The sequence below is a fragment of the Juglans regia genome, chromosome 16 (genome assembly GCF_001411555.2).
Source record: "Juglans regia cultivar Chandler chromosome 16, Walnut 2.0, whole genome shotgun sequence".
In the NCBI taxonomy this organism is placed as follows: Eukaryota; Viridiplantae; Streptophyta; class Magnoliopsida; order Fagales; family Juglandaceae; genus Juglans; species Juglans regia.
In genome coordinates, this window is record NC_049916.1 from 25,480,072 (window position 1) to 25,505,390 (window position 25,319).

Consider the following 25,319-nt stretch of genomic DNA (forward strand, 5'->3'; position numbering starts at 1 on the left):
CTCTAAAAACAGCCACAAATAAAAAACAACAATCCAAACATCGATTACAAATACATTATTTGACTCATACATTAAAAATAAAACAAAAAAGGTTGCTTGTTTTGTTTGGAGTGGTGGCACAACCAACATGCCGCTTTAATAACTCTTAAAGTAGTTGAATTTATTTGAAAAACATGTATATATATATATATATGTTTGTATTATTTATGATGGTATTGGTTACCAAGAAGGGAGGCTTTTGAATGGACAGGTATAGATCAGTGTGAGAGGAAAATGCAAAAAAGCCTTCTCTCATTATGTAGCCTACTAAGTAGATATAGACTTTAATGTCTTTAATTCAAACCGTTGGTGTGAAACTTGCATCTTTTTTTCTCTGGATTGCTTGACCATTTTCTTTTATTGAAAATAGATTTCATTTAATTCACTTTTAGCATTTGTAGCTGTTGTCAAGCAGGTGGTGCACCGACTAATGACTCTTGGGACATTAATTTTAAGGTTTGCTAGCTTTTCCAAATGTCAAAATTGTGTCAAAAAAAAAAACAAAGAAGAAGAAAGAGAAATGATAAATATTTGAGGATTTCCAAATAAGATTAGCGAAACCACGTATTGGACTAGGAAGACTCTTGTTTTTTTCTTTTTTCAATTTATTATATTATCAAATCATATATAAAACAAATCATTTACATTATTTAAATGATAATATTGAATCTTTTAAATTTTCTTTTAAATTAAATTATATCATAAAAATACTTTTATTAACACTATGCGTAGATATTGAGCTGAGTTCTTTATGAATTATAGTGAGTTGAGTAATAGAAGGAGTTATGCGTCCATCTAAACTAAGTTTAAAATGTGTTTGGATGTTAATATAAGTTTAGTACTTTTATAAAAAATTAAAAAAATGTTATGAATCTCACGTATAAAAATGTTTTAAGTTAAAAAATAGTCTAGATTTCACATGTAAAAAGATTTTGAATTGGAATAAATTTAATAATTTAAAAAATAAGTATTTAAATATTAAATTTAACTTAAAATTAAACTTGAGTTGGAAATCAAACGCAACCTAAATTTGTCATCAGAAATAAATAAAAATTTTCTTTCATTTTTCGTACCCAACACTACCAGTATCTGGTTGTTTAATTTGTTGAGTAGAAGCCACCCACTTGCGACAAATAGGCTTACTACGTACACGCAACCGCAAACGGCCAAACATCATCCATATCTTAAGATTTTCCGTCAATTCGGTACTTTGTTTCAGAAATTTGTCTTAACATAGAGTTCTATCATGTCCATTAATTAAAATCCCAGAAACCATTGTCCTCACTTAATAGAGATAAAATCGAGACAATATTAAATGTTTTAATTTCAAGAAAAATACGTTATTAAATATTGTGAGCTCTCTCACTAGACGTAGAATTTGCTCTCTAAATTTTAGAGAAAATATCAACTTTGATGTGAATATAATTTTTAACGTAGATAAAATACTATCTATTTTATTTTGAATAATTATATTTTAAAATCTTTACATCACACACTATACATATGATATAATTTAATTATAGAGATAAATTTTAAATTTTGAAATTTAAATATTATAAATTATTTTATTTTATTTTTTTTAAATCTTGCTTGGTTAGGTCCAAGTTCGTTTACTTATTGAGGCGATCAGCCACTTGGCTGCACGCGAGGGATCATGAGAATCACGAGATTGACGCGCTTGCATTGACATGACATTGGGTGAGTCTGTAATTACATGAATCGGAGCTCTGAAAAATTTATCTTAAGGTGAGTTTGGATGTTAAAGTAAATTGAGTTGAGTTGAGTTGAGATGATAAAATATTATTAGAATATTATTTTTTAATATTATTATTATTTTAAAATTTAAAAAATTTGAATTATTTATTATATTTTATGTTAGAATTTAAAAAAATTATAATAATAAATTAAAATGAGTTGAAAGTAATTTATATTCCAAACGCACTCTTAAAGAAACCTAAACAGACCCAAAACAGTGGGAATATATAATAGTGTGTGTATATATTAGGAGCATTTATCGGCAATATTTACTACAAAATAATCAGAAAAATACTACTCTTATTGTTAGTCTTTATCGCTGTGAGTTTTTTATTTTTTTATTAATATTTTTTAGTAAGTATTTTTTAATAATATTATGATTTTTTTTATTTTTTAAAATATATTTAAATGTGTTAAAAAATATATATAAAAAATAAAAATAAAAAATTCATCCTAAAACAAGTAGCGGGAGCTCCAGCTCCCAGCGGTGAGAGTAGCACCGCTCAAATAATCATGTGTCCTAGCTAGCTAGTTGTTCTTCTGTTGTATAATTGGCTGTGTAGCACATGCACCCATTTAAGGCGGAATTGTTGGCTTTATGATTATCATCCTTTCTTGGTGTATTAATCTTAAATAGCAATTAATTATGGTTGCATTTTTTGGACCACTCAAACTTTTATTATGTCTTTTATAATTGAGTAATATTAGATAGAATCATGCCTTAATCCTATGCATCAATTTAAAAAATAGTATGGTCCCGGTCCATCATTAAGAATATATTTTTTTACGTAAGTCACAAACTTAACTGCTTTTTTCAAAAGAAGTGAAGTGTGTGAGACATATATGCTAAGCCTCTGATCACTTTCACAAGAGTGGACAAGGTCTAATTCGTCTATGATTGTCTGAACTTATCAAATAAAAACAAAAGAATAATATTAAAAGATCAACAAAGAAACGGCCATTTCTATTTCCAAGTGAAATATATATGATGTTGATCTCTATTTCTAAGTGAAATCCATGCATTTAGCATAAAAATAGGAGGTACGTACGTACTCATGTAGTAACTATATTTATGATAAAATGTGAAATATTATATATATATATATATATATATATATTCATGACCAAATTAACTATGATCTACCACGTCTATAAATGCAATGCAAGTAAACTCACCTACATACAGACAAAAACAGATAAAGGAGCCATAAACACTGGCTATTTATTGCCTTAGCTCAACCACCTCTCCAACTCCCTCATTCAGTGCTACTCTTTCTTCTTTCAGCAAATTTTGCTTTCTCATCACAAGCAGGCCAGCTGTTCAACACCATATTTTCGTCTACTTACAAAGTTCTTCAAACCCCAGTAGTAGTACGACGTAGTTCCTGCAGCCATTATTTAGACAACAATGTCGACGGAGGTCATGTATACAGTGAAGGTTGAGGAATCAAGGCCGGCAACCCATCAAAAGCCGTCGGCAGGACCTGTGTATAGGTGCATTTATGCTAAAGATGGTCTCCTGGACTTTCCGGCCGGGTTGGAATCTCCCTGGCAATTCTTCAGGTATATTTCTCTCTCTCTCTCTCTCTCTATATATATATATATATATTATATATGATCCGATCCATTAGCAATATCCTCTGAAATTCCATTCAAGAACCGGACCGCATTATTGTGTTTCATGGATTTGGGTTGATTTTTTAGAATATGGGGGAGGGAATGGGAAAATGAACGTGTCCAAGAAGATGTATAACAAAAAATGAAGCCATTCCGAGAATAAAGATTTAACATTTTTCTAGGCCAAGTAGCATGGCATAGATGGCCTAAAACTAGGCTAAGCTAGGCATGTGCTGATAAATACATAAGAAAATGGCCCATGCAGGTCTCGAACCTGCGACCTTCGCGTTATTAGCACGACGCTCTAACCAACTGAGCTAATAGGCCTGTTGTCATGCTGGAAGAATTATAATATTAATACAAAAACATACTAAAATCTTGCATGATCTCGATCACAGCTCTCTGCAATTTATTATCCTCTGAAACTCGGTTTATGCTTGCAGTGACTCTGCTAAGAGAAGCCCCAGCAATCCAATGCTGGGTCGACGTCAAACCACCGACTCAAAGGTACAACTAAACTCACTCTTCGTATACCATCCGGCCTAATAAAACTCGGATGAAAGCGGGCGTAAGCTCAAGAATTTTCATCGGGGGAAGTTTAAACTGATATGCTAAGAGAGATTTTGATTGGATTTCCCACAGGTGGGTCCCTACATATGGCTCACATATCAGGAGGTTTACAACACAGCCATCCGCATTGGCTCCGCCATGAGGAGCCTTGGTGTCAATCCTGTTAGTAAACGCTTTTTCTTTTCCTTTCTTTTATTGTTTTGACATAATTTACCCGAAAATCCAATTTTTTAAGTAGTTATGCGTTTTGCATATGTAGGGTGATCGCTGTGGTATATATGGATCCAACTGTCCGGAATGGATTACTGCAATGGAGGTATACCATTCATGTGTACATGCATGCATTCATACTTATATATCAATCTTTTGATCACGTCACAAATGCAAATTCCATGTTGATAGTGCAAAAAGTTGTCAAAAGATTGATAAGATTTTGAATAGAAATTTACTCATGCGTATAGTGCAGTCGGTGCCACCTTGTATATATATATATTGCTTCCTAATTCTCCTCAACATGAAGACTGCTTTACCTAAGTAACTGTTTGAACTGCATGTATCTAGTGTTATTTTGATATCTTTCATGTGTTGTTGTCGACAGGCCTGTAGCAGCCAGGCCGTGACATTTGTACCGCTATATGACACGCTTGGTATGGCAATCAATGCACTAGAGTTATAGAACACTGGTTGGGTTACTAAATCATGAATTGCTTGATCAGTAACTTGATGTGGTTTTGTTTCATCACAGGTGCTAATGCTGTGGAGTTCATCGTCAACCACGCTGAAGTTTCAATAGCTTTCGTTCAAGAGAATAAAATCCCTGCTGTAGGTTCTCATTCTGTCAATTTTATTAAATTTGGTACAAAGGTTCTTTCAAAAATTGCTTGATATGGTTATGTTGCTCGGCTCAACTCTTCTTCATTTTTTCTTTCTCCCCTGCTTTGTCTTTGGGCTCTGTTTGTGCATGCACATGCTCAATATTTATTCATTTTTATTCAAAACTACTTATTATTTTTTACGCATGAATTAAAATAATTGCCAGTTTGAAACTTACATTTCTCGATCTAACTTGTTCAGGCAAGTTTTTTTTCTCTCACTTTAGTGGTGACTATTTGTGCAGATTCTATCATGCCTCCCAAGGTGTTCTGCAAATTTAAAAAGTAGGTAAAACTGTTGTCTTCTGTCTTATATTCTTGAGAAAATAATGTGTAATTTCTAGGGTGAGGTAATTATGCCTTTTCCTTGGTCAGCTATTGTTAGTTTTTCAAATGTTTCGAGCGCACAGAAGCAAGAAGCTGAGGAGTTTGGGGCATCTTGCTTTTCTTGGGAAGAGTTTTCTAAGTTGGTAGGACATCTATCCAAATTTTTTTTTTTTTCCGTATAATGAATGCTCTTTTTTTGTCTACAGTGATTTTGATTGGTCCTTCAATTTCAGGGAACTTTGAACTGTGAATTGCCTCCAAAGCAGAAGACCAGCGTCTGTACCATAATGTATACAAGTGGAACAACAGGAGAACCAAAAGGTGTCATTCTTACAAATGGGGCTATAATGGCAGAAGTATTGTCGATTGAGCACCTACTTTTCCTAACAGATAAAGTGGTAAAACAACCAAAACACAAAATCGTTTTCTTGAAGCGCAATGGTTCTGTAACATTTTGTTTTTAATATTGCTTGAAGGTTCAGAGCTCTTGCATATACATTGCCATGTTCGGTTCATTATGTCTTTAGTTTGGTGATCATATCTTTTGTGTCAATAGTCATCACCAGATTCCCATCTCCATGCCATTAGGATTGCAGAAAGCCAAGTCAATAGATGTTAATCTGTGACTTCGACATAAATCGCTAAGATGGTTTCTATCCAAAAGCAAATAACTTTCTATAGAACATATATTTGATGTATAAATTTATGTTCCCATTCTAATGACAAGAAAGTCTTCATCGTCTATTGTATCAAGACCAGTGTAGAAAAGGCCTGTTTAGAATGAAATTCAGGAGCTATGGTTTGTATTCATGTGGAGTTAATCAACTTTTCTGAAATCACTGTTGTCTCTGTTTCAGACCAGAGAAAATCTTTTAGTTCACTTCTTTCCAGTTTTTTCAAGATTCCACTGGCCAATGGTTTTTGGATTTTAGCTTGTGCTGTAATCTAGGTTGGTGCATATTGTACTCTGTCATCCTGAAGTTGATGGAAAATTTCTTCAATACCGTGTATATAGAATGAAAGTGTGTTCATGGCTTAGTAATGTTGTGGAGATGAGATCTGGTGAAGATTATTTTAATTAGATGAAAGTAGATCATCTAGATGTGGTAGGTCATAGGTTTTAAAAGCAACAATTGGGGCGGTTTGTAGGTCATAGTTTCAAGTCTTCTTAAGAAAAGAAAAGAAAAGAAAAAATAAAGAAAGCATCTAAGGAAGCCACTAAGATTGGTAACATCACTGATACCTCTCCATTTATTCATTGATGAGAATCATTTGCATCATGAAGCTAGGTGGCAGTTACATGATGATATTGACTTTGGATCTTCTCTGTTACAGGCTACAGAAGAAGATTCATACTTTTCATACCTTCCTTTGGCCCACGTCTATGATCAGATAATGGAGTGCTACTCCATCTACAAAGGTTGCTCTATAGGATTTTGGCAAGGCGTAAGATAAAGACTTATTTCTTGCAATGAGTTCTTTATTCGCGTTTTTTGTTTGACTGTAACTCTTCCATACACTGACTTCGAACTTGTTTTGAACTTGCAGGACATCAGGTTTCTGATGGAGGACATTCAGGAACTAAGGCCAACTATATTCTGTGGGGTTCCTAGAGTTTATGATCGTATATACAGTGGTATACTCATTTGTCAATGAATTGTTTTTTATTTATACAACTATGTATATTTAATTTTCTTTGTTCTAAACGTTGGCCTTAAATTTTTGCTTAAAGGGATAGAAAAGAAAATCTCATCTGGAGGTGCATTCTGGAAGACATTGTTCCAATATGCTTATAACTAGTATGTTTAACTATGAACACTCTGCACTTTATTTCGCTTCCCTACTGCCTGGCTAACATTAAATCCCATGGCAGCAAGTTGGGAAATCTGGAGAAGGGTCTCTCACAAGACAAAGCAGCACCTCTCTTGGACAGGCTCATCTTTGATAAAGTCAGTCATTATAGGATTCCTGTCCTTGTGATTCAATTCTGTAATATATGGTTTAGATTCTAATTATGTGGTAATCAATATAGATTAAACAAGCATTAGGGGGGCGAGTTCGTATCATGTTATCAGGTGCTGCACCTTTGCCTAGGCACGTGGAGGAGTTTTTGAGAGTCACCAATTCAACCTTATCCCAAGGATATGGTATGTTGCTCCCAAGTGTTTTGCTTATTTTCAGAAGTTTGTATACGCAACTTTTGTTTTTCTTAAATGATGTATTAAGACCTAGGGCTTCTTTGTTTACTTCCAAGCAAATCATACAGTACTGTTCTCGAATCATACATTGCTTTCTGGAAGTCTGTCAACTTACGATGTTTGTTCATGGTAGGTCTCACTGAAAGTTGTGGTGGGTGTTTTACATCCATAGCCAATGTATTTACTATGGTGGGAACCGTTGGAGTGCCAATCACAACCATTGAAGCCAGGCTTGAGTCAGTGCCAGAAATGGGATATGATGCACTTTCCAGCCTGCCACGTGGGGAGATTTGCCTGAGGGGTAAAACATTGTTCTCCGGTTACCACAAGCGACAAGATCTTACTGAAGAAGTCCTTATTGATGGATGGTTTCATACAGGTAGAACCTTGCAAGTACTATGCAGTGACAAACTATATTCTAAGGCTGTATACGACACATTAATAACCTTTTAACCTGCTATAAGATGTCTAAATTTAGTTCCAAAACTGGATATGAACGTTGAGAAAATTGCAGGTGACATAGGAGAATGGCAGCCTGATGGAGCAATGAAAATCATTGATAGGAAAAAGAATATATTCAAGCTGTCTCAGGGTGAATATGTTGCTGTAGAGAACATTGAAAGCACATACTTGCGATGTCCTCTCATAACATCGGTATGTTACCCAGGAATAGATGTCCTGTAAGTTTACACAAAATTTTAACATTTATCCAGTCTAACAAGTGCCATTAACTTTCTTTGGTCACACAGATTTGGGTTTATGGAAACAGTTTCGAGTCATTTCTTGTAGCTGTGGTGGTCCCTGACCAAAAAGCACTAGAGGATTGGGCAGTAAACCATCATGTGACTGGTGATTTCAATTCATTGTGTGAAAACCTGAAGGCAAGGAAACACATTGTGGACGAGCTTAATAACACCGGTCACAAACACCAAGTATGTATATATTTTTCACTTGGTTGTTGCTAATTTCATGCCGAGTTATGTCTTCTCATCTGACTTGAAAGACATTCCTACAGCTTCGAGGTTTTGAGATGTTAAAAGCAGTTCATTTGGAACCAAATCCTTTTGACATGGGAAGGGATCTGATAACTCCAACATTCAAATTGAAGAGACCACAACTGCTCAAGTACTACAAGGTATGGCTGCTCCTTTTTATTTTCCAATGAAATGACTGCCCACTATTAACTATGACTTTCTACTGGACCCAAGAGCAAGATGTGTATTTTCCATATTTCTCTAGCAAAAGGGGGGGAAGGCTCCCATCTTTCCAAATTAGTACAAACCTTTAGAATATGTACTATGATTAAGTTACAGTTTGATTGAATTTACAATACAAAGCAACAAGGATTAAATAAAAAAGTTCCGAGGGCATTTTACTGCTCTTGTGAACCTGAACCTCATTTCAAAAGCAGAGTCCAAAAAGGCACCATGTGCATAATTTAAGGACTGTACTTCAAGATGGGTATGCAAGACCAATATTTTTTGAAGTAATTCATCAAGCCCTTTCATAAGACAATGTCTTGTGGCTGGTATTCAGAAATTACTTCTTAGAAAGGCCTTTCATTATTCCTTACATTTTAGTTTTTAACCACTGATCTGCAGGACACGGTTGATCAATTGTACAGTGAAGCCAAGGGAATAAGGGGGTGAAACCGTGAAAGAAGGATTTGGAAGCTACATCCTGAAATCCAGATACTACCAGTTTGTGGCAGTTCCCCAAAAACTTCATCTATTTTCCTATTCATCTTATATGAGAAGTCTAGAAGAATGAATATTTACTCACATTTACTTGGCAAGCTGATCCTTGTCCATGTTTGTTTATATACAACAAGACGATTTGAAACATTATACTATGGAAAATAATCCAAGTCCCTGCTTAACTAGTTATATTTCCCCTTTTTCTTGTGCTTGATGAATATCAGCAATACTTTTGTTCTCTGGCAAAGTATAAAACTGAGCGTTGGCAAAGTATAAAAACCTCCTAAAATAACTTGTGCTTGCCGAGCCTGGCACCGATGTAAGGCCAGATTTTGATTCAGAGATATATTTCCAATGCTGTAAGGTCTTAAGAAATTCATATACCGATATGTGGGTTTATTGTTCGTATTTTAATGATAAATTAAAGCCTGCCGCTTTTTCATAACTTGTCCATGGAAAGTTTGAGAACAAACCGAAATGAAACTGCTGCTTCAAACTACTTGAAAGTGAAATATTAGGAACCTTAAAAAGGTGCAGAATAAAGTTTACCACTTAAACACCAAGCTTTTAATAAATATTGCATACAAAGAAAACTGATTTTGGTGTGTGTGGATGCTTCTTTGTATCCGATAAAATGATGCAAAATGTGACATGTCCACTTTACAGTGTTACAAAAATACTGACACAAAAATACCATTGAAACACTTGTAAGCCTGAAAATCAAATGCCACTATAAGTGCACCTAAATGAAGTAAAAGAACAGAAAATTAACGTTGTTCTTTTATAAATTCAACAGAATGAAACACAATTTTTCCATTCAGATTTATGAAGATGCAAATGGTAACATATCTGAATAACACAACAATGGTAAGGAATTTGTAGGTTTTTGTAAAGAAATGATACAAGACAGAGGGTTCACTAAAAACACACACCTCGAAGCTGCTAACAGTGAGGCTATAGGATATCAAGTACAAGTGCCCAGACGGGATAAACCAACAGAAGGATTATACCAATCGAGTTTGATAAGCCATTGGCTCTTGTGAAAGAATTTCTGAACCCATCAGATGCCCGGATGTGTTCTTGTAGCAAATAACATGCTATTGCAAGACATATCAGCACCCCAACCCAGCTGTCCCTTAAGGTATCTGCAATCAAGCTAGGAGCCACGACCATCAAAAGAATCAACGCTCCTGGAAGTTCTAGCCAATCTGCAGTTATGAATAGAATTGGACTGATTATTTGGTTGCATAGCAGAAGATTCATGCTAGCAGTCATTGCAGACATCCATTGTAACTGATATGAGAATGAATAAATGAATTTTCCTAGACTTGACAAAAAGATTATCGTGGAAAATTGAGAGTGAACTAGCTAGTTAGGTTTTCAGACTGTAAACTCCAAGTAAGATTTACATAGATGTTATCACTATTCAGCATAAAGGCCTACATGATCAATCAACACTGTGAGTGAAATTTGTATTATACCTGGGAAATGGCGGGGGAAGAAAAGGCGCAACACAACAGCAACAAAAGCAATCCATCTCCCAATCTCTCCCCTGCATCACCATATAACCTTCTAGCATAAAAATACGATAAATTTTGAGGTCATTGAAAAAAGTGTTACCATAACACAATGAATCACCTGAAGATGCTGAACAGCAGTGAAGGAAGGCTCAAGAAGATGTATGGGATGAGTAGAGCTGTAAGAACGTTTGTTTTCCAATTTGTTCGATCCAGAATCAACAAGTAACTACAGTACACATTGAAATGAATCAATTAGGCCGTACAAAAATCTCAGAGCAGCAAAAGTAATATACTAGAAAAACAGATATGGGGATACAGGAAGAAAAAAGAAAGCTTTGCATACATTAATTGCGCAAGATCAGGGACCTTGGTCTAAGAAATAGCTTAGCTCAGGGACCTTAGTCTAAGAAATGGCTTCTAAAGTTCGTTAGTTTAAGAAATTTAGAGTTTGTTGATCCCAGTTCCCAAGCTAGATGTTTACATCAGTCAGTTCACACAGTAGAATGAAAACAAAATAAATTGAGTATAAACAAATCGCATGCTTCTATATGTATTTTTATATGTACTTCGATCTCTAGAAAAAAAATCCTAACTTCATCCCTACAACAGTCTACTCGTTTGATTGAACTCAATGTCTGAAGTTTTCTTTTCTCAAATACAAGCAATCTCACATCCAGATTTTCAAGGATCACGGAAATGCTATAGCAAATTCACAAAAAACAAAATCTAGCAAGAAACTATTAACAAAATCCAAGGTGGTGATGACTTCTCATGGCATTGAAATGGCCAAAGTACCACATTGAAATCTCAAAAAATTATTATTATGGGTCTGACCATGTTGATGATATTTGATATAGCAGCCTGGCTTTTATTATCGGTTTAGACTCAATATTCTCCCTAGTTGTGTGTAACTCATGATTGTTGAAATATCAAATATGGTGATCTCACGGCGTAGGCTTTATTGTATGTCCGTACATTTGTTGTTGGCGAGACTGAAAAAAGGATCAAGGCAAAATCGTATAAAAGCTAAAATAATGGTAGTCTTACCGCTCTTTTATTACTTTTCTACTACTCTTTTTAATTTTTTAATTTTGTTTAAATTTTTTTTTTACTTAATGATTAAGAAAGTGACTATTAGTAAAATTATATATTTTTTTAATTTTTTTCTTAATGATTAAAGATATTAAAAAAATACTTAAAAGGAAAAAAAAAAAAAATGCACTAAGAGTAATAAAGTGGTGGTAAAAGGATCGTAAATCCATCATTACCCTTTTATTTATTTCTAACAACCATTTCAATTTTAATGTCTACATTATCTAAATATTTTAAAGTCTATATTATTCATTTCAATTTTGATAAATAGTCAGTTATTTTCTACCTTATTCGATTTCATTAATAATAATTAAATTATGAAATTAAAATTAATATATTAATTAATATATAATTCCATTTTCTACTTTATTTTAAGTAAAAATTAAATTATTAATTAATATATAAAGTGTATTTACAAAATATTACAAATTTATTTTATAAAATATTATTTTAATTTTAAAATAACTAATTCAATATGGATTCCCGCAAAAGAAAAATGATTTTCATGCGAAAAGTTTAAAAAGGGAAATGATAGTTGCAGTCGTGAGTGTGGAAGCGTTGTGTAATTATTTTGAAAAAAATAAATAAATACGAAATCTACATGAAAAAAATAATTTTTTAATAATGAACCTCACTCTTTTTCAAAACGACTGTACAACACTTAAGCATTTTACGTCTACACGAAACATTACACTTCAAAAAAAAAAAAAAAGATCCACCACCAGAAAATGCTGCACATTTATGAGCCATTAAATATACTGTCATCTAGTGGAGCCAACGATAGTAACAAAGATCTGAAGATGAAGCAGAATTTAAAGCAACCTCACAGGACAATACGTTTTCCAGCAATATTGAATACCATGGCAAGAAACAGAACGCGTTACACATCCTAGCACGATGATGAAAATTGCTCTTGACTATTCCAGTGAAATAAAAGCAGGAAAGAGAGAATTTGGCAGATTCGATTCTAGGATCTTGGAACATAAGAATCACATTAACAGAACACACCCATTAAAGTCTGTTAGAAAAAGAAAACATATTTGAATCCCATGGCAGATCATAGCTCATCGAAGATATAAACTGAATGATCTCTTCAATACATCTTAAGAACGAGGGGTAGCAACCAAGAAGTGAACCATAAATTAGCAAAATCAGGAAAAAAAATTTGAAAAGAGAATGATCCACAGACCATCAACCAAAGGGAACAGAATCTGAATCAACAGAGCATGGGCCAAAGAATTTAACTTTACAAATTCGAGTTGGCAGAGAGAGAGAGAGAGTACATTGCAGCGAAAGAAGCAACCCATTCGAGCAAAGAGGTACCGAGGCCCAAGCTGCAAAGGTTGATAGCATCGGTACCGAGCTTTTTGGCGGCGTATCGAAGCTGAGTAAGATCAGCGCTGATCAACTCGCTCGCTTTTTGTTCCGTTTTCATCCTTATGTAGCTTTTCTTCCCCATTAATCAATCAAATATTTCCTCGAATATCTCGTGTGTGTCTAAGAGGAGAGGAGATATATAGAACATGAACACAGAGAGAGAGAGAGTCTGAGAGGATCTTAAATTTACGTGTCTGGCAGCCTGTGCATTTTACGAGTTCGAATAAATCAAGAATAATTTAATAAGGGTAGGTTTGAGACACAAGATTCTTATTTTATTTTATCTTATTATTATATTTTTTTAAAATTTTCATATAAAATATAATAAAAAATTTAACTTTTTCAAATCTCAATATACATTTTTCAAATTTTAAAACAATAATAATATTAAAACATAATATTTAAACTTTAAAACAAAATACAAAATTCTCATTCCATATTTCAAACCTGCATTAAGAATACTGCTGCGGGTCCAAATTCGGGACTAAAAAATTTTTGAATAGAGTAAATTTTTTTATATATATATTTTTTTAATTATTATAAAAAATTTTTAAAAAATTAAAAATATTTTCATCTATTCTTTTAATCATCATAAATATTTTTAAAAAAATAAAAAATTTATAATATTATTAAAAAGTATTTTTTTAATCATTCGGTAGAAAAAAAAAAACATGTTTTAGGTCCAAAAACATTTCTCATTCAATAATGCTCAGGCCACCGAGATGGGTGGGTCTACTACGCCCACCATTGGAAGCTTCTGCTAATACATTTTGTGTTTTTTTATTTTTTTATTTTTTAACATAATTTTTTAAATATAAATTTTTAAAAAAAATAAATGGTGATAATTTTCCTTTAAAAATATAAAAAATTACCATCTAACGCCAATACAGTGTGGGGGCGCGCTACCCAACCTCATCAGTGTCATCACTGCCAACGAACCTTTGTCTTATGTATAAATAAATAAAAAATCCATGAAGAAACGACGTACCAAAAAATATATATATTATTAATTTCAAATATTTTAATTTTGTTTTTACTAACAAATTCATAACATAATCGTGAAATGTATAGATGCTACGTAATTATTTTTAAAAAAATAAAATATATTATTAAAAAATTAATTTTTTATGTAAATTTTATATTTATTTATTTTTTTTCAAAAAGATTGCACAGTATTTACAATTTTAAGATTGTAAATATCATTTTTAGAGGTGATAAGATTCAATTTAATTAAAAGGAAAAATCTAATTGTAAGCGATTCTGCATATTAATACGGACACGCATTCAATATGATTGGTCAGAAAATAGATTTTATTGAAAATAATGCTAATTTAAATTTAGAATATGAAGACAACAACATTAATATACAGATTAATACATAAACTTGTTTGTACATAGCAAAATTCTTAATAAAATTCTTATTAAGTTGATGAATCACTTTCTAGGCCACAAGAATTTAATTTGAACAATAAAATCTTTGAATAGTGTAAAGAAAAATGCTTGATTTACACATAATTTTTTGTTTAGATGTTGAGTTGAGTCGAGTCGAAATAAGTTAAGTTTTTAATAAATAGTAATGAGTTGAAATTATAAAGTGGATTAAAATGGTAAAGTGAGTTTTGTAGAGCCCACTTAAGATAAGTTTATATGTGTTTAAATGTTAAGATGAATTTATATATAATTAAGAGAAGTTGAAAAAAATTGTAAGTCTCGTGTATAAAGAGTTATTAAGTTGAAAATGTTGTGTGTCCTATATGTAAAGAGATTTTTTAAGTTGAGATGCGTTTAATGATTTGATAATTAAATATTTGAATGTTAAACTCAACTTAAAATTAGACTGAATTGATTTAATTGCACATGCATTCCTTTTAACAAGACCACAATTTTTACCACTCCCTCTATATTAAAGAAGCGTTTATAGGGTAATATATATATATATATATATATAATACATAATTTAGTCAATATTATATTTGAAACCCCATCAAATTTTCACAAAAAGATAAAAATTTATCTCTTCATGAGGTAGGAATTCAACTCACCGCCCTTTTCTTTAAAGAAGTATTACAATCTTGCTGTTAATCTTTGTCACTGTATTTTATTATAATTAATACGAAATCAAATTTTGTAGGGATTGACTTTGATATTATTTGTAATAACTTAATAAAAACTCAAATTACTTATGAATTTATACTTAATCTAAGGTGTTAGATTTGATATGTGCCCATTCCAAATAAGATTGTCAATTTAAATGGTATATATTTATTATTTTTTTTTCAGGTTTGTGACATGCATAAGGCTCTGATTGAAATTGAAATAAAATTTTTAAAATGCCCAACTCCATACTTTTTTCTCTTAAAAAAGCATTGTTATTATTTATATATATATTGCAAACTTCGTGCTTTTTTTTTGAAAAAAAAATTATCATTAAAAAATTAATTTTCTCAAATGAATCTTAAATTTAACTAACTTTTAAAAAAGATAATAACAATTTTGAAAGTGTTTAAATTGTGAGAATGTTTCATTTTATCTCATTTTAATTTTAAGGCCTGAGTTTTTTTAAGACTAAAATTTTAAAATTTTAAAAACCTACCATTTCATTGTTATAATTTTTTTTAAATTTATATATGAAATAAAATAAATAATTTAATTTTTTTAAATTTTAAAATAAAAATGATATTAAAAAACACCTTATGTTGCTTCTGTCTGTAATTTGGTGCATTGTCATTTGTCATGATAGAATATTGGCCCGGAGAAGACGACCGGGTCTTGTAATATCGTCACAGGGCTGAACTTTCTTCTCGGTCCCAGTCTTTCACATTACATACTGGTATTTTCTATACGCGTTGATGTGAATGAATAATATGGAGCAGTCAAATTTCTCACTCTTCTCTTCTCTCACGTCTCCTTCTCTGATTTGCCACTTCCATTTTCTTCCTTTCCGATTTAATCCACCAAAAGGTTTCAGTTCACACACACTCCCTGTCTGTCTCTCTTTTCTGGCTCCATTTTGGCCTCGATTTGGTGGTTTTGCTTCATGGGTTTGTGAACTTGATGGTTATGGTTCCTGGGTCCTTGGAATAATTTCATTGCTTTGTGAAATTGGACCTAGCTGTTTCGTTTTGTACCTTAAATTGGATCGACGACAATGGCTAGACTGCTGAGAAAGTTGCGGCCGGCTGTTCCTGGAATCTCTGACGGTGATGATGACAAAAGAATCAATACTGATTACGAAATTGCCTTGGAGTACAATGGCCCTCCTGTCACCTATGATATCCCCATAGTAAACCCAGTTGACACCAGCCAAATCCCTGTTGCCGCTTCAGTTTCTTCCGCTTCTCTGTTCGACAATCTCTCCCTCCCCGTCATCCAACCTATTCTTAAGTCCAGTTCTCCGTACAAGGAATCTTCAACAGTAGATACCTCCGGTGCATTAGCTTGTGATAATGGTTATGAGCCCAAGTCTAATTTATCGGATGGAATTGAAAATTCGGCAACAATGGAATGTTCTGGAGTTCTTGATGATGATAAGAAGGGCGAAGGTTCTCAAAATTATATGAATCCAACCAAATGGGAATCAACGGAGTCTGTTTTAAGCTCACCAGCAGGTTCCTCTCGAATTTTTTCTTGCAGAGAAGATGAAAGCGACGATGAAGTTCCTCGCCATGTCAAAAGGCCACCAATTGTGAGATTTCGTGATCCGGAATCGGGCGACGTGATAGATCATGAAGAATTTTATCATTCTGAGGATGAGAGTATTCACGTGATTCCAAAAGTCGAGAGAAACAGGAAAAAAGGAGTATGCTATCGATGCCTTAAGGGAAACCGGTTCGTGGAGAAGGAGATTTGCATTGTTTGTGGGGCTAAGTATTGTTATGATTGTGTGCTGAGAGCAATGGGGTCAATGCCAGAAGGAAGGAAATGTGTTACTTGCATTGGCTTTAGCATTGATGAGGAGAGAAGAGGGACGCTGGGAAAGTTTTCTAGGCTGCTCAAGAGACTACTCACTGATATGACAGTTGAACAGATAATGAATGCTGAGGTTTTCTGTGAAGTGAATCAGGTACCACCAGGGCTTGTTTATGTGAATGGCGAACCTCTTTGTCAGGAAGAGCTTGTTCAGTTGCAGAACTGCAAAAACCCACCAAGGAATATAAGGCCAGGATGCTTTTGGTATGATAAAGTATCTGGTTTATGGGGAAAGGTGAGCATCGCAATCTATATGTTCAGTTCTGTCTTTGTTCTTCTACTTAACAATAAAGTCAGTCCTATCGTATCAAAATGCAATAACTGTTGTCCCTTGAGTGAACAGGAAGGAAAAAAGCCTTCCCAGATTATTAGCTCCCAGCTAAACGTCGGGGGCCTCATCAAGCAAAATGCCAGCAACGGAAATACACATGTATTAATAAACGGTAGGGAGATTACTAAAGAAGAGCTCTGGATGCTGAAGGTTGGTGTGCTCGATACAGTCTGGTTCTTCTGAATTGTATTGGAGCTTTGTGAGGATGCAGAATCAAATCTGTTCTTTTAAATATTTACAGGCGGCTGGGGTGTCATGTGAAGGAAGCCCTCACTTTTGGGTGAGTGATGACGGGTCATACCAGGAGGAGGGACAGAATAAGATAAAGGGTAGAATATGGGACAAGGTACTTTTGCATCGTGATGTGCACTGCTATGATTGTCTTACCTATTACATCTTATCAGACTAGTAACTGTGGAACTACAATCGTTACAGACTGCAACAAAGCTGGTCTGCGCCGTCTTGTCCCTGCCAGTTCCTCCTGATCATCAAAATCCTTCTGAAGAAAAGGTGAATGGAGTTATTCCAGCCTACGTGATGCAGAAATCGATTAAACTTCTATTAGTTGGTCATAACAAATCTGGCTCGAGTACCATATATAAACAGGTAAAATTTTAATGGAGCGAATTACTTAATCTTCAACTGGTGCTATAATTTTTGTTCATGTACTATGAACCAAACTTTGCCGAACACCTCATAGCTTAGTTTTTTACCATCGATACTCAACCATAGTAATAATTTTGACATCTTTGTGTGTTATGATGGAAAAGTTAGCTTAGAGGATTGCACCAGTAATTCTATCTTTATTAGATGATGGTATTCCCATGTACTTTTTTCCCATGCACTAGTATTAAAACTTTTTCAAGTAACATGCAGGATAAAAATGTGGTTTTGACACAGTTCAACTCTTTAAACAATTTTCCGTTTGGTGATACTAGAACCCTGTTTACTTGCTTTTACTAGGCCAAGCTTCTCTATGATGTTCCTTACTCCAAAGATGAACGTCAAGCTATTAAGTTAGTGATCCAAAGAAATTTGTATATGTATCTCGGTATGGTTCTCATGGGGCGTGAGCAATTTGAAGAACAAAGTTTGCTCGAGAAGAGGAAAAGATGTGTTGTTGATAAGTGTGGACCTTCAGGTATGTTGAGGGTTCTTTCTATCTGTTTTTGTTTCTGTTATGCTTGCATTCTATGCTGTTTTGCCAATTCATCCACATACCAATTCATCCACATAAATTATGTAACAATATCTGTATGATGAATAAAAATTAGTTTTGGCATGCTTCAATTTGAAGTTGGAAAAAATAAATTTCTGATGGGAAATGAGAACCTGTATACCAAGTTTCCTGCACGGTTTCTTTCAATAAAAACAACAAAAGGTTTCACAAGGTAAATAACCATATTGGATTTGCAAAAATATAATTATGGCACGCTACAGTTCAACGAATACTCATCTCACACACATCTTGAACCCTTTTTTCCTTACCTTTGCAAAGTTCTATAGATGTAGACTGGAGCGACAGAGCAGGATCTATGCAGTCTTTTAAGGGATGATTGAGAAACATTTACTTTATCCTATACTATCTTCAGGCTTTGGAATCTCTACAATGGTCTCCGTTGAGAGTTTCTGTTCGTTTACGTCCTTTGTTATCAAATTATTGTGCTTTTAAGTCCTCTCCACCTGCAATTCCACAGTTTTCTATCTCATAAAATTTTCAAAATAAATGAAGGGGAAACGACTTATTTATTGTTTACTGCTGGTACTTGGGATACTTGTTTCCTCACTTTGTTTCGCTTATGATTTCTTCATTTAAAAAGTGGCCATTGAGAATTCTTGGCATAGCTACATGAGTTAGATTCCGAGTCCCCAGATGACTAGAACCGCATCGTCACCGTCATGTACTGTAGAAGACAAGTGGTTTATCACTTAACTGTTCCGACCATCAGAGAGTGGTTTGACAGTTTGGGAGTAGCCTAGGATCTAGTGATTGGGAAGCTTGTATCTTAGAAGCATGTTTGTGTTCACTCTGATTCAAATATAACTTTATGAACCATCATTCATAAGATTGCTTGTAGTTGACATGCGCCAAATGCATTGCTGTGATTCTTGCGTGTATCACTGGTGGTTTTACAGTAAGTCTGTTAAAATGGCTTGTTATTAAACAGCCCCGGTCCAGTTCTATTCCGGTGGATTTGTACCTTGCTCTTTACAAGTTCTCTTGATGCTTCATCTGAGTTGCAAATCCTTTACTTTCTGTCACAGAAAGTTATTTTACATTGCTGTTGATTAAGTTACACCGATGTTCACTTGTTAAGATGCTTACCTTTAGCACGAACATATATTGGCGCCTGTAATTTCATTATCTAGAATATATATATATATATATTTATATATTTATGTATAATATTCTGTTTGCAACAGATGATACATGCCTGATTGATGATAAAACAATCTACTCCATTGGGCCAAGAGTGAAAGCTTTCTCAGATAGGCTTCTCCAAGTTTTGGTGTTGGGTAATTTGGAACCAGCTGCCACTAGTGAATATGCACCATTTATTGAGGAATTGTGGGGGGATGCTGCCATTCAGGCCACATACAACCGGAGGAATGAATTAGAAATGCTAACCAAAGCAGCCACTTATTTCCTAGATCGGGTGAGATCATGCTCTGTGGTCCCTATCTCTAGTTTCAAAGAGATAAATCCTTGAATAGGTTATATGTTTTTTTATTTCTGCTTTTCTTTTTCAATCATTTTGATCCCCTGTGTTGCATTCTTGCTGATCATTGGTTGTAATCACCATTTTTCGCACGAATAGCTTGTTCAACAGTAAAAGTACTATAATAGTAGAAGTTAAACATTCATCTCTAACGTATAACTTCCAAAAGCAGGCTGTAGAGATTTCTAGGAAAGATTATGAACCCTCTGAAACTGACATCTTGTATGCTGAGGGGATTACAACATGCAATAGCCTTGCTTGCTTGGAATTTTCATTTCCCGAGTCAGCACAACATGAATTAATGGACCCTGCCTATCAGCATGATCCTTCACTAAGGTTGGTTATCCTATCCTATTCATTTGATTGTTTCACATGTAAGTATGAAGTCCTTCATCATTATCTCTGATCATATTTTCTGCAAAATTGTTTTGGGCAATACAGTTTAAGTCAGTTTCAATCAAGACCTAGTCATCATCAATAGATAGACATGGTCAAGGTTGAAACTTCTGAAGCATTGGCAGCCATATTTTTTCTTGATGATCTGTTCTGCCAATACAGAGGGAACCATAACAATAAACAATCTTGTTCTTACTTGTATGAATGCAATTGATCCATAAATCAAAGCTAAAACTCAAGGAAACTGCAACTTGGCCTTCCATATCATGATCTTCAATTTAAAACCATCCTTGTCTGTCCATTCCCATAATTCTTGAAAGAAAAAGCACTATTTTGCATCTCAGATACTTGAGCTTCATGGTTCAGTAGGCTGGCGCTGAAAAAATCAGCATTTATTTTTCCATAGTCATTTTTATTTTTTACAACTTGCTTGTAATTCTAGCAAATCAATGCCATTTCTTCTTTACGCAAAACCTTGAATGTGTGGCGATTTCCATAGAGAATAGGATAAGTTTTGACAGATATTTGCATGAATTCTTTCTTTTGTTATTTATCTTAGCATATTTTTACTTGGAATTTGCAGGTACCAACTCATTAGAGTACATCCAGGACGCGTAGGAGCAAACTGCAAATGGTTGGACATGTTTGAAGACTCTGATATTCTCCTTTTTTGTGTTGCCTTGACTGACTATGATCAACATTGTGAAGACTCAAATGGAGTCTCGACCAACAAGATGTTGGCGAGCAAGCAGCTTTTTGAAAGTGTAGTCACTCAACCGACCTTTGAGAGCAAGAACTTCTTGCTGATTCTCACCAAGTTTGACCTGCTGGGGGAAAAGATTGAACAGGCCCCTCTAATGCAATGTGAATGGTTTCATGACTTCAAACCTGTTACCAGCAAGAATTGTCACAACAGCACTAACCCTTCATTGGCTCAACATGCTTTCTACTATATAGCAATGAAGTTCAAGACCCTGTTCCGTTCTCTCACAGATAGGAAGTTGTTTGTTTCGTTAGTAACTGGGTTGGAAAATGATACGGTTGATGAAGCTCTCAGATATGCAAGGGAGATTGTGCTGTGGGAAGAAGAGAAACCCTACTCCATTAACGAGTTGTCCTCTACCGACATCGAGGCAAGCTCCTCCTCATGATCTTTTACCTGGAAATGACTTGCAATCCGTTGTTCTATTTGCATTGCTTTGCAAATTTGTGTATATAAACAAGCACAAACAAACAAGTATAGGAGAAAGAGAACAAAGAATCTGTAATTTTAGAAAATACACAATTAGGACAAAGAAATAGGAGAAATAGGACAAAGAATCTGTTATTAGGACAAAGATACCTTTCTTTTTTGGGTTAGTAGTTTTAGATATCTTCAAGTATGAAACTGAGATTTTTTTTTTCAAAAAGTTAGAATACGTTGATAGGGCCCTTGCAGACTAGTGGAAGAATTGTCCCTTTTTCTGTCTCTTCTGCTGACCCTGTGATATTTTGGCAAGGTAACAAATATCTTGGTGGGAATATCCTACCCCTATCTATGCGTTGCCTGTGATGTTGGATTACGGAAACAAGAAAGAAGGAGGCTATCGAACTCAAAATCTAAAGTATGTGTACACTGGATTTTGCACACATATTTTATGGTTGGTTTTCCTTCTCCCTTCCACCTTTTTCTTGAGCTAATCTGGTGCTCAAGTTTTGACAAAACAAGCCACATCCTCTGTACGGGTGAATAGCATTCCCATCTCCTTGCCATGCTCATTGCTCCATCAATACTACAGTGGAAAAGATAATTTGCCTCCCTCTCTACTATTAGTACTATAATCTTATTTTACCGACCATTTGAACTTTGTGATATTCATGTTTGCAGCAAAATCATAATGCAACCTCATAAAGATGCTAGACGCATACATTGTTTGGAATGAATTAAATGCAATAAGAGAGAACCCAGATCACAGGCATTTAATTCTAGCAAGACACAACTATCTCAATGAGTAATTTTATTTATAAGTCGGCATAGAAAATACACAATTTTCATCGTTGATATGACATAATTTTTATTTATAAGATAATTTTAAATTTTTTTTTTTTTAAATCTATTTATAAGCTAGTGTGGAAAACTTACCTTACACATCATTAACTTGGTATGACTTTGTTTGCAAATGAAGTTTAAAAATCAAATTTTTTTGCAAATCAAAACTTGCTATGTAAGTTCTGTACATAGAAAATATATTTAAGCCGAGTTGCAAATAGAAGAACTCAATTTTCTTACAAATCAAATTCTGTCACGATAGTGGTGTGCAAAGGGTGCCATACTGCCATCACCAACTTGAAGATATACTCTTTCTATCTTCGTTGTGCTCGCTTGTAAAGCAAATTACTTACTACCCAGTGCAAGGTGTCTAGCTATAAAACAGCAAACTATGCATTCTACTATTGATGGAGGGAGTTTTGGGTCAAGCAAAACGTCACCAATCATGTATGGCTTGTAAACTTACAAGCATCAATCGGATCTTTAAACATTTCATATCACGAAAACCAGCAATATCAAAGAGAATAAATGGTAAATCCCAGAAATATTATTGAGGAACAGGTAATTAACCACGAGATTGAAACAAGTCAGCTAAACGATTTCTTAAAAGGAAAATCGTTTCAGATAGCTAGCCAGAGTAAGTACTGACAACAAATTTATACGGAACTATATATTCCTACAACTAATTACATTAACATACCCCAAAACATCATTACATTGAATTATCCGAAAACACCGAATTTTGTTCCATGCATACATGATGAGCCTCTGGTCTGATCAACTGGGTGCAAAACGGTCCATAAGCAAACAAACCATGTATTCTGACAACATGGAATTACTGCAATTACTGTCTCTCTTCTGAACAACTCTGCTCTCCTTCATGTCTTCTTCAACTTCCTCTCCTTCTTTGGCTTTTCTAAGGAGTGCTCGCTTCCTGGCCTTGACCTTCTCTCCAAGCTTTGCTAACTCCCCCATCCACGTCTCCACCACTGCAGACATTCTTATCAGATCTAAGTATTCCTTCACGTAGAGATCAAACAAAGTTTCTTTTTTTCTCTCACTCTCTCTTTACGTAAGCTAGAGTTCTCTTTTCTTTTCTTTTCTGTGGAATGAGTTGGAGAAGCGAAACTGGTGGGGTTTAAATAGAAGAAGAAAGAAGGAAGAGAGGTCGCGGTTTCGTAGGAAATTTGTGTTGAAAATGGGGATATACGTGGTTGGCCGTGTGGGCGCACCTTGGATTGTGGTGGCACACTGCTTAGATCTTTAGAATATTCCTCAAGGAGTTGGAAGTATCATTCCGCAGGCAGAAAACCATTACTTTCTAGTTTGCGCCTACATTAATATTAAGTTGAGATAATTAAAATAATAATAATATTTAAAGAGCAATGCTAGGTACAGTCCTCACTTGGAGACTGCATGTGCAGGCTTAGACTATTTTAACTTTATAATTTTGTAAAATTACAAAAGTATCCCTCCTAAAATAATATTTTCTCTCATTTAAGCATGTGCATGCACATGCAGTCTCCACTTCAGGACTGCAAATAGAATTTCTCATATTTAAAAGATAAATTTTATGGATTGATATGATTTTATATAATTTTATAATAAGAATAATTTTATAATATGATGTATTACATCAAATTATATCAATTTTTAAATTTTTTTTTATAAATTTTTTTGTGATTAAAATATTATATACTAGTGTCTTGTAATTTTGTGAATCGTGTGGCGGAATAGAAGACTTGTCTACGTGGTTTTGGACCGCAAGCATCATGGATGGTGGGCGTAGAAATGAATCTAGATTCGCATCATTCATCGCTAAGTGGCTCTAAAAGGACAGAAAGCTAAAACGGTCCATAACCCATCAAACAATCTAAGCTTCAACAGCGTCCTGCTTTTTCTGTCGTCTCTTTGGCAAATGATTGTCGTGTTCTTCCCAGTTGTCCCTCCCGCCCTCTCCCATTGCCATCCTCGTGCAATCACGTGGCCTCCACCACTAAGGAACTGACACCTCATACCAGCAACCAATATTTACAATGACTAAAGATACATGTACAATCATTTTATATAACTTAAATTTTATATATTATATTACTATTTATTATATATTTTTTTAACATTTTATAATAATAAATATATCACATATTATTTAATATATTTAAATTAGGATGAATATATATTATATAACATTACTTTTTTTAAAATAGAAGTATTTATATAAAGTGATTTTATTTTTATAAGTTACTTTATAAAAATATCTCTAATTTAAAATATAATTATATAAAAAATTATAAAAAGTATTATATATCTATCATTTTCGAGAAACGCCACATTTTAAACAGGAATGGAAACATATACCATTCCAATCCACATGATCGGTAGGCCCTTTAAAAAAAATGGAGGTATTTCTTTAATTCTCTCTTTCATTAGATTCCTCTTTTACAATCTAACTAGCAAATCCACCATATATTTGTCTTTTTTAAGGCACCTTTTTACCGGCTGCTATCCATTTAGAAAAAAATTATTTTCAAGTTTGTGTGACAAGCGTACTTTGTAAAAATATTTATATTATATAATTTGACTTAGAGAATAAATTTTAAAATTTAAATTTTACAAATCAAATTTTACGATTTAAGTAAGGTATATAGATAGTGTGCTCTACTAGCCGGTAATTGCGAACCATGGTTCCATTTTCAAACCATATAAGATATTTTTGTTAGAATTCAATTAAGCCATATATAGATAATTTATTATAATTCAACCCAAGAGATATTTTGATGAACAAGTTATATTATTCAGTCTCTCTCGTT

The 25,319-nt window shown here is 33.9% G+C and overlaps 3 protein-coding genes and 1 non-coding gene across 4 annotated transcripts; 2 read left to right on the forward strand and 2 right to left on the reverse strand.

The window, feature by feature from the left end:
* Window positions 1–2,997: 2,997 nt before the first annotated feature.
* On the forward strand, window positions 2,998–9,272 carry LOC108982330 (long chain acyl-CoA synthetase 2). The gene is made up of 19 exons (XM_018953667.2): window positions 2,998–3,357; window positions 3,855–3,918; window positions 4,054–4,143; window positions 4,241–4,297; window positions 4,580–4,628; window positions 4,727–4,803; window positions 5,099–5,138; window positions 5,229–5,323; window positions 5,414–5,578; window positions 6,516–6,626; window positions 6,729–6,816; window positions 6,913–6,979; window positions 7,054–7,129; window positions 7,213–7,327; window positions 7,512–7,757; window positions 7,893–8,032; window positions 8,128–8,310; window positions 8,394–8,513; window positions 8,980–9,272. Exons 1-19 carry the CDS (start codon window positions 3,203–3,205, stop codon window positions 9,025–9,027), a joined length of 1,986 nt encoding a protein of 661 aa, XP_018809212.2. The 5' UTR covers window positions 2,998–3,202; the 3' UTR covers window positions 9,028–9,272.
* TRNAI-AAU lies at window positions 3,665–3,738 on the reverse strand. The gene has a single exon. It is a non-coding gene; the product is annotated as a tRNA-Ile (tRNA).
* Window positions 9,273–9,836: 564 nt separating the features above from the next.
* On the reverse strand, window positions 9,837–13,277 carry LOC108982327 (cold-regulated 413 plasma membrane protein 1-like). The gene is made up of 4 exons (XM_018953664.2): window positions 12,971–13,277; window positions 10,714–10,821; window positions 10,557–10,627; window positions 9,837–10,283 (listed from the first exon to the last, which is right to left on the reverse strand). Exons 1-4 carry the CDS (start codon window positions 13,144–13,146, stop codon window positions 10,030–10,032), a joined length of 609 nt encoding a protein of 202 aa, XP_018809209.1. The 5' UTR covers window positions 13,147–13,277; the 3' UTR covers window positions 9,837–10,029.
* Window positions 13,278–15,806: 2,529 nt separating this feature from the next.
* On the forward strand, window positions 15,807–22,443 carry LOC108982329 (extra-large guanine nucleotide-binding protein 1-like). The gene is made up of 9 exons (XM_018953666.2): window positions 15,807–17,268; window positions 17,377–17,514; window positions 17,606–17,710; window positions 17,800–17,970; window positions 18,328–18,505; window positions 19,789–20,021; window positions 20,257–20,420; window positions 21,064–21,613; window positions 21,980–22,443. The coding sequence occupies exons 1-9, from the start codon at window positions 16,213–16,215 to the stop codon at window positions 22,211–22,213; spliced, it is 2,829 nt and encodes a 942-aa protein (XP_018809211.2). The 5' UTR covers window positions 15,807–16,212; the 3' UTR covers window positions 22,214–22,443.
* Window positions 22,444–25,319: the final 2,876 nt, after the last annotated feature.

Excerpts from the sequence above, each read along its gene's own strand:
- LOC108982329 (XM_018953666.2), top strand. The coding sequence starts at position 16,213 with ATGGCTAGACTGCTGAGAAAGTTGCGGCCGGCTGTTCCTGGAATCTCT. Across the intron at positions 17,711-17,799 it reads AGGGTAGAATATGGGACAAG|ACTGCAACAAAGCTGGTCTG; the intron begins GTACTTTTGCAT and ends CAATCGTTACAG. Across the intron at positions 21,614-21,979 it reads TGTCCTCTACCGACATCGAG|GTAACAAATATCTTGGTGGG; the intron begins GCAAGCTCCTCC and ends TATTTTGGCAAG.
- LOC108982327 (XM_018953664.2), bottom strand. The coding sequence starts at position 13,146 with ATGGGGAAGAAAAGCTACATAAGGATGAAAACGGAACAAAAAGCGAGC. Across the intron at positions 10,822-12,970 it reads GTTGCTTCTTTCGCTGCAAT|TTACTTGTTGATTCTGGATC; the intron begins GTACTCTCTCTC and ends TGTGTACTGTAG. Across the intron at positions 10,628-10,713 it reads CTGCTGTTCAGCATCTTCAG|GGGAGAGATTGGGAGATGGA; the intron begins GTGATTCATTGT and ends ATGGTGATGCAG.
- LOC108982330 (XM_018953667.2), top strand. The coding sequence starts at position 3,203 with ATGTCGACGGAGGTCATGTATACAGTGAAGGTTGAGGAATCAAGGCCG. Across the intron at positions 5,324-5,413 it reads GGGAAGAGTTTTCTAAGTTG|GGAACTTTGAACTGTGAATT; the intron begins GTAGGACATCTA and ends CTTCAATTTCAG. Across the intron at positions 7,758-7,892 it reads TGATGGATGGTTTCATACAG|GTGACATAGGAGAATGGCAG; the intron begins GTAGAACCTTGC and ends AGAAAATTGCAG.